Genomic DNA, 12162 nt, shown 5'->3' on the forward strand with positions numbered 1-12162 from the left:
ATTTCCAGGAATCTTTGGGCTAAGGTGCTGGGGCTTGAGTAGTGCTCCCAGTCAATGTTTGGGTAGTTGAAGTCGCCCAATATAATGGTGTTCGGAGAGATCTTCATGTTCTCCAATATTTTAAGGAAAGCCGAATGGGATTCCTGACTTTGAGAGGGTGGTCTGTAGGATGCTATAAACTGAAAAGCAGTCTTGCCCACTGTTAGCTGCACATGGATGGTCTCCGATACTTCGTGCAATGCCACTAACCTGGAGGTGTGGATATCCTTGATAAATATGGAAACTCACCCTCCTTTTGTTGTTCGGTCCGGGTTTTGGGGCCGAAAAGCATGATACGAGGTATAGCCTGGTAGTGCTGGGGTGCTCTCTGGAGCCTTGAACCAGGTTTCTGTCACTGCACAGATATCGATGTTCTCCATACTGAGGACAGCTTCGAGTGCGTGCATCTTGAGGTTAAGACTTCTGGCATTTAGCAGCATTACCCTTAGTTTCTTGTTCCTTGTGCCGTCTATTGGGATGGGTTTGACTTTTGAGCCTTGCCTAAAAAAGGCACTATGGGGGTGGCAAGAGCCTTTGCCAATATCCGAAAGCCCAGTGGTGACAGGTGCAAGCCGTCCCTAGCGAAGCAACGTGGCTTGTCGAGCATGTCATCCCAGGCTGACAGACACTGGATCCCCTTTGAATGACACCAAAATTTTAGCCAATTGTTAAAATCGATCATTTTGTCTTTGTACTGTGGCATCATTCTAGGTGAGGGTAAGATGCTGCTCAAGGTCAGGGTCATAACCAGCCTGGGCTACATGATCAGAGAACTCCTCTATGTCTCTTTTCATGTAGTCCAGGGAGGTACGTCTCAGGTCATTCACACCAGCATGTACAATGACTGAGTCATATTTGTATTTGCTTTGGAGTGACCCGAGTGCTTGCGTTATGTGTCGGATCCTAGCACTCGACAGGCAGCTCACCGTGACCTTCTCTTTATTCAGCCTGGTGAGTGGGACGTCAGTGTGTCTGACAATAGAGTCACCTATAACAAGAGTATCAGGTGTGTTATTCGGCCTTAAGGGCTGTGGCTGCTTGGCACACTGACTATGTGGGTTATGTGTTGTGTGTGTTTTGTTTTGCGGTAGCGTTTGCTTGATGCAGATACAGATGACAGTTTCTCTGCTCCCTTTATGGAGGTACAGAGGTTCATAGGTTCATGTTAGGATAATGACCACCAGGATCTTTACAAGCCAACTCAGTTTTGTCCCAGAGATTCTGAGACATTTATATGGTACGGTACGTTACTAAGGAGGTAGCTAATGGTTGTGTGTATGTGTGTATTAGTTGGGGGATTAGTTTACCTAGTGTCAAAATCTGTTCAGAGAAATGGGGGACAGTCTGGGGGGTAAATCTGTGATTTCCTATCCAATGATCAAAATTTATTTTGAATGGGGCCAGGGATGACCTCATTTTCCACTTTAGGCATAAAGGAAGGATTGGTGCAGAGAGATATCCTGTCCTTGTGGAACACCAAGAAAAGTGGAGAGGCCATAAGGGCCTGGAGTTCAGAAACCCTTCTGGCAGAAGTGATTGCCAGCAGCAAGATTGTTTTGCAGTGGCAGTATTTTAGAGGCAAAGGAAGATGTCTCAAAAGGGGTTAAGATCAGTTATTCCAAAACAAAGTTAAGATCCCAGGGGGGTGGAGCTAGTTTCCTGGGAGGTTTCATGTGAAGGATGCCTTTCAGTAATTGTTTGGCCACATGTCTGGAAGCCAAGGGAGGTTAACAGGCAGACAGGCAGAGATAACAGACACATGAACTTTCAATGTAGAATATGTTAGACTAGCATTCAGCAACTCATACAGGTATGATAAAACCATTGGGACTTCCACTGTTAGTAGGTCCAGGTTACGTGAGAGACACCAAATTGAAAATGTCTTCCATTTGGATAAATAGGATTTTCTAGTATCGGGTTTCCTGCCCTCCTGCAGTACCCTAAGCACATCCTCTGAAAAAAAAGTGTCTGAAAAGAATCAAGACCACATCACCCAGAGCATCATCTGCAGAGGTGACGGTGGCTGAGGGTTCCCCTTGTGTTGTGTGAGTAGGCCCATTCTGTGGAGTAACTTGTGGTGATTGCCCTTGGCTAAATGCAGGAGTAAGAGGAACCAATGCTGTCTTGGCCAAAACCATCAACATGTTTGGTCTGTCCTGTTGTATCTTTAGTAGGACTTTTGGCACAAGAGGAAGTGGCCTCTTATGCTCTTCACTGTGCAACGATGACTGATAATGGCAATGTGTTTTTCAAACAAGCACAAGAAAAACTCTTTTTAAAAGAAAGATACAAAAACACCTCTGGTTTATATCCAGGTGATTTTAATACCATGTATGTACAAACAGTAAAGCTCTCCAACTTGTCACTTACCCTATGCTTTCGTTTCTCTTTCATGATATCCTTGGTATCTTGCAACATCTTCTCTTTCCACAGGTCAAAGAAGTAGGAAGGATCTGTGTAAAATTTCAAAGCTTCTTTCCCATCATCTCTACATAAAGTAGACAACACACTTATTACTACAGTAAGACTCGCTCAATAACGATAAAAATTCAAAATATCCCACACTTTGGTAAAACAAACTTGTTCCAGTGAATATACACTTACTTTTTACATTCAATATTACTTCAGCAAATTAGCTCTCAACCTTGCAAGGTCTGATTAGCTTTTCTCACTGACTTTGATTAGGTGAAACCAAAACGGAATTTTACCAACACGCGTGTGCGCACACACACTTAAGCATACAGTTTGCTTAAAAAGTACAGTTGTGTACACTTACCATAAATGTAGACGTTCAAGTGTATTCACTGTTGCAGTCATTACATTTGGGTTATCTGCTTGCAGTAGCCATCAGTTGGCCTGATTAACAAAGTCTTGGGTCCTGCGTCAGTTGCTGTCTCCTCTTCCATGACGTCATGGGTATAAAACATGCAGCTGATACCATTACATCAGTTTTTCTTGCCCCAGATGTCAGGTGCCCCCAGATGTCAGGTGCCCCCCACTGGGAAGCAATTAAATATAACAATACAATGATATACCTCCAACAAAAAAACAAATACACCAAAAAGCTTTTAAGCATAGTAAAGGAAAGTAGAGGTATAGCCAAAAGAAATTAGGGGGCTGGAGGGAGGGTAACCAGGACTGCAACAGTGAATACACTCGAACATCTACATTTATGTTCTTCGTGTTTCACTGCTGCAGTCATTACATTTGGGTAGATTCCCAAAGCTATGGTTGGGAGGAATTCAGCATTAGGACCAGCTATAAGGCCCTGCAAGACTGCAGTGGCAAAACCAGCTCTGGATTTAGAAAAATTTAACAAATGATAATGCCTGGTGAAAGTATGTACAGACCTCCAGGTAGCAGCCTCTAGGATGTCTCTGGTAGGGACGCCTCTGAGAAAGGCTGTAGAGGTAGATGCAGCCCTGGTAGAGTGAGGTCTGATCCCCTGTGAGATAGATTTTCCATGGTGCTTAAAGCAGAAATGAATGCAATGGCCTATCCATTTAGAAATGGTTTGCTTTGAAATAGCCTTCCCCTCTGCCCCTACGGCAAATGCCACCAGCAGTTCAGATTTCCTTTGAGGTTTAGTCCTGTCCAAGTAGAATCTAAGTTGTCTGTGCACATCTAAGGAGTGCAGTATCCGTTTCCCTTTATTCTGTGGATTAGGAAAGAAGGTTGGCAAAAGAATGGACTGATTAATCGCCACACTGGATACCACCTTGGGCATGAAGGATGGATTGGTTCTGAGGGACACCCTGTCCGCATGAAAGATAATGAAAGGCACCACTGCCATAAGGGCCTGTAACTCAGATACCCTTCTTGCTGAAGTGATTGCTAAAAGGAAAGCTGTTTGCCATGAAAAAAAATTTAAGTCTGCAGTAGCAGCTGGCTCGAAAGGAGGAAGAGTGAGTTTCTCCAAAACAAAGTTAAGGTCCCAGGCTGAGGTTGGAGCTCAAAACTTAAGGGTGGCCTTAAGTTTTGGCTACCCAGAGGAAAGTACAGTTTTGTACCTACCATAAATGTAGATGTTCGAAGATCCACATTGCTGCAGTCATAACCTGTGGGTAGTCCGCTGTCCTCGGTCGGCCCGAATACCAAAGTGTTAGGCTGGCGACGGTCATGGGCGCTTAGATCTGACGTCAGTACGCCGTGGTACTAAAGCGCATGACCGACGTCATATCCTCAGTCTTTCTTGCCCCAGATGTCAGAAGGCCCTAAAAAGAAAGGCCATAGCCAAAAAACATCCAACCACCCATGTACACCATAACTACAACCCAAACCACACAACCACCTCAAACTACAGTGGGGAAGGAGGGAGGGAAAATTGGACTGCAGCAATGTGGATCTTCGAACATCTACATTTATGGTAGGTACAAAACTGTACTATGTTCTTCATCTCACATTGCTGCAGTCATAACCTGTGGGTAGAATCCCAAAGCAAAGGGAAAGGGAGGTTGGCAAAATCATAAAGCATTGGGAGCTGCTAACATGCCCTGCAAAGCTGCAGTGGCAAACCCAGCCCTAGATTTGGAATAAAGAGGGAGATGATAATGTTTGGAAAAAGTGTGCACTAAACTCCAAGTAGCTGCCTCCAAAATATCTTTAGTAGCTACGCCCCACAGAAAAGCAGTAGAAGTGGCAGTAGCCCTAGTGGAATGAGGTCCGATTCCAGCCGGAATCTCCTTACCATGATGCGAATAACAAAAAGCAATACAATGACCAATCCACTTAGAAATAGTTTGTTTAGAAACAGGTTTACCCTGAGTACCCAAAGCAAAAGAAACAAACAACTGTTGAGACTGCCTGAACCCTTTAGTTCTGCTCAAATAATAACGCAACTGTCTGTGAATATCCAAAGAATGCAAAATCTTTTCCCCTTTATTTTGGGGATCAGCATAAAAAGTAGGCAGATGAATAGACTGGTTCAAGGCCACAGTTGAGACCACTTTAGGCATGAAGGTAGGGTTAGTACGCAAAGAGACCCTGTCCTTATGAAATATTAGGAAGGGTTCCACTGCCATTAGAGCCTGTAATTCAGATACCCTTCTAGCAGATGTAATGGCTAACAAAAAAACTGTCTTCCAAGACAAAAACTTCAACTCAGCTGTAGCTGCAGGTTCAAAAGGAGGTAAAGTGAGTTTCTCCAACACAAAATTGAGATCCCAGGAAGGAGTAGGAGCTCTACGTGGGGGTCTTATGTTCTTTGCCCCTCTAAGAAATTGCTTGAACAAAGGATGAGAGAATAAAAGTGGGTCACAGTCATAGTGAGCAGAAATGGCTGCAGCATGAACTTTTACAGAGGAGAAAGACAAACCTTTGTCCAATAGTTCTGTAAGATACTGAAGTGAAACACTCAAATTAGGTACTGAAACATCAAAGCACTTTGCTTTGCTCCAAAGAAAAAATCTCCTCCATTTATCAGCATAAACCTTCCTTGTACTAGGCAGTCTGGCCTCCAAAATAACATTCAAAACTTGTTGAGGAAGCTGCGATCCTCCAGGGTCTAGAACAGAATATGCCAGGCTGTCAGATGCAGGGACTGTATGTTGACATTGAGGAAATGATTGCCTGCCTGGGACAAAAGGTGTGGACTTGATGGCAAAGGCCAAGGAGGCTCCTGTACTAAACTCCTCAGTAGAGGGTACCAGTGCTGACGTGGCCAATCTGGAGCTATAAGAATCATGGAGGGCTTGTCCCGTCTGACCTTCAAGAGCACCTTGGGAAGAAGAGGCAGAGGAGGAAAGGCGTAGATGTGAAGATTGCTGCAACTGAATGATAGAGCATCCACTTTCCAAGCTTTTGGATGAAACATCTTTGTGCAAAACTTTGGCAGCTGGAAATTTAGTGGAGAAGCGAACAGATCTATGTCTGGAGTCCCCCAAATCACTGTCAACTGTCGAAATACATGAGGATCCAGTTTCCACTCGTGAGGATCCACCATCTGTCTGCTCAAAACATCCGCTAAGGAGTTCTGTGCTCCTGGCAGAAACCTTGCTTGAAGAGTGAGGTGCAAACTGAGAGCAGTCTCCCACAAAATCATAGCTTGCCTGCATAGTGGGTACGAATGGGTTCCCCCTTGCTTGTTGATGTACCACATGACAGTTGTGTTGTCTGTTTGAATCAACACTTGTCCTGGGTGTAGTAGATCCTTGAAGGCCATCAATGCAAATTGGACTGCTAACATCTCCTTCATGTTGATATGCAAATGTTGAAGTCTGGCAGGCCACATGTCTTGAACCCATTTTCCATTGAGGTGTGCTCCCCAAGCCTTGTCTGAGGCATCTGTCGTTAAGATCTGACTCGCCTCTGGTCGGGTCACAGAGAGTCCCTTGTTTAGGTGACATTCCTGAGCCCACCACAAAAATTCCTTTTGAATGCAAGGTATTATCTGAATGACAGTGTCCAAATTGTGGCAGTGTTGTGTCCATACACTCTTGAGATACCATTGTAACTTCCTCATATGCAGTTTGGCATTGGGAAGCACCAGAATACAAGATGCCATGAACCCCAAGGCTTGAAGGACTGTCCTTGCAGTCAGCCTGGACAGGTGAGACAATTGTTGGAAGTAAAGGGAAAGATTTCTTTGCTTGTCCGGGGTCAAAAACGCCATCTGAGAGGCTGTATTCAGTCTCACACCCAGAAAGCACATGTCCTGAGAGGGTACTAGACTGGACTTTATTTCGTTCACAGAATACCCTAGGCACCTTAACACTGCCATAAAGTACAGTTTTGTACCTACCATAAATGTAGATGTCCGAGAGGAATGCATCTGCAGTCTTTACAAATGGGTTGTCCTGTCGTCAGGCAGCCCTTCGGTCGGCCGGATTCCAAAGTCTGGGTCTGGCTTCGGCTGGTGTCGCACTTCACCCGACGTCATTGCGGCAGTTCTTCGGGTATAAAGGCATCAGCCGACGCCATTTTCCTCAGTGTTTCTTGCCCCAGATGCCAGGTGCCCTCTTGGTTGGCTAAATTTGGATAAATGCCAAAGTTTCCAAATAGTAGAGAGCAAACACACAAAATAAACATGTATGTACATATATACAAACAAATACACCATAATAGATCCCCCCCAAGCTAGCTGAAGATTGGCAAGTACCCTAGGAGTACCTCAGAGGGGAAGGAGGGTGGTAATCCTGACTGCAGATGCATTCCTCTCGGACATCTACATTTATGGTAGGTACAAAACTGTACTATGTCCTTCAAGGATGCATCTGCAGTCTGCAGTCTTTACAAATGGGTAGAATACCATAGCTAAACTAGGGGAGGAGGAAATGAGAATAGATTATGGTGTAGTCAGGATCCCTTGCAAAACAGCAGTGGCAAAACCAGCATGGGATCTAGAGTATAGAGGTAAGTTATAATGCTTGGCAAATGTATGCACGGAGGTCCAAGTAGCAGCCTCTATAATGTCCTTGGTAGCCACTCCTCGTAAGAAAGCTGTGGTAGTGGCTGTGGCCCTTGTGGAGTGAGGCCTGATGTTCTCTGGAGTTTTCTTTCCATGGTAGGAGTAACAAAATCTAATGCAATTTCCTATCCATTTGGAGATTGTCTGTTTAGAAATTGGTTTTCCTTCTTTTCCTGTTGCATAAGCTACCAGAAGCTGGTCAGTTTTTCTATTGTTTTTTGTCCTGTCCAGGTAGTAGCGTAATTGTCTGTGTACATCCAAGGTATGTAAGAGCTTTTCTCCCTGTTCTGTGGATTGGGAAGAATGTAGGAAGGTGGATAGCCTGATTTAAAGAGACTCTGGATACCACCTTAGGCATAAATGTAGGATTTGTTCTCATGGACACTATCTTGATGGAAGATCAGGAAGGGTTGTACTGCCATTAATGCCTGTAGTTCAGAGACCCTTCTTGCTGAAGTTATTGCCAGCAAGAAAGCAGTCTTCCAGGATAAGTATTGCAATTCTGCTGTAGCTGCTGGCTCGAAAGGAGGTAGAGTCAGTTTTTCTAGCACAAAGTTCAAGTCCCATGCTGGCAATGGAGGTTTCCTGGGAGGTTTTACATTTTTAATTCCCCTCAGAAACTGTCTGAGCAGAGGATGCGAGAAGACAGGAGGATCCAAGCTGTATTCTGCTGAAATAGCTGATGCATGTATCTTGATGGAGGAATAGGACAGGCCTGTATGGAAGAGCTCCGCCAAGTACTCCAGGATGTTGGCTATGTTCACCAGTGTCACATCTTGCCCCTTTGCAGTACTCCAGATGAGATATCTTTTCCATTTTGCTGCATAATTTTTTCTTGTTGAAGGTCTACGAGCCTCCAGGATTATGTCTTTAACCCTTTGGGATAAATTTGGGTTAATTGCTGTTATGTAATGTTCCAGGCAGTTAGCTGCAGAGTCTTTAGGTTTGGATGCAGAATGTTGTAGTTGTTCTGTGTCAGCAGTAATGGGATCAGGGGCAGTTTCCATATTTGTTCCTGGGACATGCTCCTCAGCAGTGGATACCAATGTTGTCTTGGCCAGTCTGGGGCTATCAGAATGATCCTCGGACGTTCCTCTTTGATCTTGAGAAGCACCTTGTGCATCAAAGGAAGTGGTGGGAATGCGTATGCTGTCAGGCTTTTCCAACTGAAGGATAGGGAGTCCACCTTCCAAGCAAGTGGGTGGTAAGTCCTTGTGCAGAATTTCTTCAACTGGTGATTGCATGGGGATGCAAACAAGTCTATTTGTGGTAATCCCCATTCTCTTGTGATGGTTCTGAAAATGTCTGGATGCAGCATCCATTCGTGGGCATCTGTTGTAGTTCTGCTTAATATGTCTGCTAGAATGTTTTCCTTCCCTGGTACATAAATTGCCTGTAACTGAATGTTGTAGCTCAGAGCCACATCCCATAGGTCCAGTGCCAGCCGGCATAGGGGGTATGAATGTGTGCCTCCCTGTTTGTTGATGTACCACATAACTGTGGTGTTGTCTGTCCTTGTCATCAACTGGCCTTCTTGTAGAAGAGGTCTGAATGCCTGGATTGCCAATTTTACTGCCATCATTTCTTTTAGATTTATGTGCAGATGCAGCTGGTCTTGAGTCCATAGGCCTTGAATGCACTTATCCATCATGTGTGCCCCCCAACCGAGGTGTGAGGCATCTGTCGTGATAGTTTGTCTTGGTTGACTTTTGCAGAAGGGCAGTCCTGTGTTTGATTGACAGGCCTGAGCCCACCATAAGAACTCTTGCTTCAGGCATGGGATCATTGGAATTTTGGTTTCTAGGCTGTGCTTGTGCTGAGACCACAAATTCTTTAGGTACCACTGTAGCTTTCTCATATGAAGCCTGGCATGAGGGACCAGTATTATGCAGGACGCCATGAAGCCTAGAGCTTGTAGCACTTTTCTTGCAGTTAGATGGCTCTGCTTTGTTAATGCCAAGAAGTAGAGAGGAAGTTGCTCTTTCTTTTCTGCAGTTAGAAATGCCATTTGTTTTGATGTGTCCAGTTCTGCACCCAGAAAGGTTATTATTTGGGATGGAATCAGCCTTGACTTTTTTGTATTGACTGTATATCCCAGGGCTTGTAGCAGGTAGATGACTCTTTGTAAGTCTTCTGTTAATTTGTTTTTGTTGTCCGCTTGTATCAGGCAGTCGTCCAGGTAGGGATAGATTTGAATTCCCTGAAGTCTGCAATGAGCGATTACTGATGCCAGGCATTTCGTGAACACTCTGGGCGCAGTAGATAAGCCAAAGGGCAATGCTGAGAATTGATAATGCTCTGATCCTGCAAGAAATCTGAGGTATCTTCTGCAAATTGGTCTTATGGGGACGTGCAGGTATGCCTCCTTGAGATCTACAGTTACCAGCCAAGACTCCTTGCCCAGCATGGGAAGAAGCTGCTGTAGGGTCAGCATTTTGAATTTTGGAACAATGAGGAATGTGTTTAAAGCGGACAGGTCTAGAATAGGCCTCCATTTGTTTTCTTTTCTTGGTACCAGGAAGAGCCTGGAGTAAAATCCCTTCCCTTGCTCCATAAATGGTACCTTTTCCACAGCTCGCATTCTTAATAATTGAGATATTTGTTTTAGAGCTTCTGCCCTTTGAGAAGGTGGTAGGTTTGGCATTCCTCTCTTTCCTGGTAGTGTATGGAAATGGAACCTGTAACCTTTGTCTATAGTCTGCAAAATCCATTTTTCTCTTGTAATGCAGTGCCAGTTTCTTGAAAATAATGTTAGCTTTCCGCCTAAGGGTGCTTCTAGTTGTTCCCTGGTAGGCGGTGCCACCGCCAAGTCACTGTGATTGAGTTGTTGTAGTGGTGGTGGCTGTATCCGTGCCTCGTTGGTTGTTACCCTGCCACTGGCGACCCTTGTAGGCACCCCTGGATTGGTTTCTGCCTCTAGAGCGCCTATTCCTGCCTCTTTGTGCCTTAGAGGAGTCCGGAAAGGACCAATTTCTTGGAGGGCCAATTCCTGCTAAACCTTGGAGGTTGAACTTGTAAGAAATCTTTTACTGTTTGCACAGATTTTGCTTTCTCTTCCATCTTTTTTAGTACCTGCTGTGCGGGGGCACCAAATAAATTGACCTTGTCCATAGGTGCATCCAAAAGCTTAGATGTGACATGGTCTGGTAATGCCTGTTCTTTCAACCATGCATGCCTCCTGATAACTGTGCCAGTCATGGCTGATCTAAAGGAAGCCTCCAGTGCATCATAGCCACATTTTAAAGAATGGTTACTAACCTGCTGTATGTTATGTAACATTTCTTGAACATGCTTTTTATCTAAAGATTCTTCAGAGGACAGTTTAGTCAACTGGTCAAGCATAAACTCTTGATATTGAATCATATGAAATTGGCAGTTCAAAGCTCTAGCTGACAAAGTAGCAGAGGTGTAAACTTTTTTACCCCATCTCTCTAAGGACCTGGATTCCCTTTCAGAGGGGAGGGGGGTTTTTAGAAGAAGTAGCTGCTACAGCTTTAGGGCCCTGGGAGATAGTCTCTGGATCTGCAAAAGGGGCCTTATATAGGTGGTGATGAGTGTCCGGGACCCTGTAGTACCTATCGGGCTTAGCAGGAGCCGGAGGTAAAGTATCAGGAGTAGTGCAAGCATCATTAAATGCATCATCAACAACAGATAGAACTGGAGGAATAGCTAAAGGCCTATGCTGTGGCAAGTGTAGAAAGGTCCTAAGCCTTTTTCTAGAGTCTGAGAAATCTTGGCCCTGCCACTGAAATTGTTCCCTCATAGCATGCAAGGTTTCCCCAAAGGAAAATTCCTCAGGAGGAGAGGCTGAAGGGATGGACTCCTCAGCATCAGAGTCTTCGTAAGGAGAATAAGAAGCCTCAGGAGGGTCTGTATGTTCTGAGTCATCAGAGGAATCATCTGTGGCTACTGGCTCAGGGGGCTCTGCTCTAGGCCTCTTTTCTGGAGGAGGAGAGAGGCCCTGTCTGGATGAGGCTGGGATCCACGAATTAAAGAGATGAGATCCTCTGCCAAAGAAAGCATATGGGAGCTGGTGCTGGGCCTGTGAGAGGGGAGCTTGGCAGGCACAGGTTTTGAAGCTTTGGCTGCTTTAGCCCTGGCAAAGGCCTTAATAGACATAGCTGGAGGAGGCCTAGCAGCTCCACGTGCAGGGGTAGAAATATCTAAGGGAATGGTGTCTGATAAATCCTGTGAAATCGCAACAGAAGGTTGGATTTCAGAAGCCGTTTCTACCAGGATAGAAGAGGCCTCGGTAGAAGGCAAGTTATCGGCTGAAGAAAGAACCGCTTGCTCGGTTTCGGCCGAAACAGAGACACTCGTGGTTTGCTTAACCGCGGTTTCGGCCGAAACCGCGGACCGCGAGTGTCGGTCCTTTTCTTTGCGCTTTTTGGTTATTTGCGAAGTCGGAGGATCCGACGGCATAATGTAGGCAAAATCGGAGCCGAAAATCTGTTCAGCAAAGTCCGAGCGACGTCTAAGCGTCCGTCGGTTAAAAGAAGCACAGGCTCAACAAGCTGCTACGTCGTGGTCTGGGCCTAAACAATGTATGCAATAGGAGTGGAAATCTTTATGAGGTATTTGTTGCCCACAAGATAAACAGTTATTAACTTTCTCTGACATCGGCTGAGGCAAGAAAGAGTCCCCAACGGGGTACTTAGCTTTATAGAAGTCTTCGAAGTAGTATTCGGTAGTAGTAATCTCTGGATCTGACCGACCGG

General features: G+C 45.1%; 1 protein-coding gene across 1 annotated transcript in view; it reads right to left on the reverse strand.

Moving 5' to 3' along the window:
• The window catches only part of WASF2 (WASP family member 2), a 739282-nt gene that overhangs the window by 610098 nt on the left and 117022 nt on the right, over positions 1–12162 (reverse strand). Inside the window, exon 4 of the mRNA XM_044089632.1 lies at positions 2410–2527. Coding sequence (XP_043945567.1) covers positions 2410–2527 — 118 coding nt within the window. The remainder of the gene's footprint in view (positions 1–2409; positions 2528–12162) is intronic.

The sequence above is a fragment of the Protopterus annectens genome, chromosome 1.part1 (assembly GCF_019279795.1).
Source record: "Protopterus annectens isolate FY-2018-M chromosome 1.part1, PAN1.0, whole genome shotgun sequence".
Taxonomy (NCBI): Eukaryota; Metazoa; Chordata; order Ceratodontiformes; family Protopteridae; genus Protopterus; species Protopterus annectens.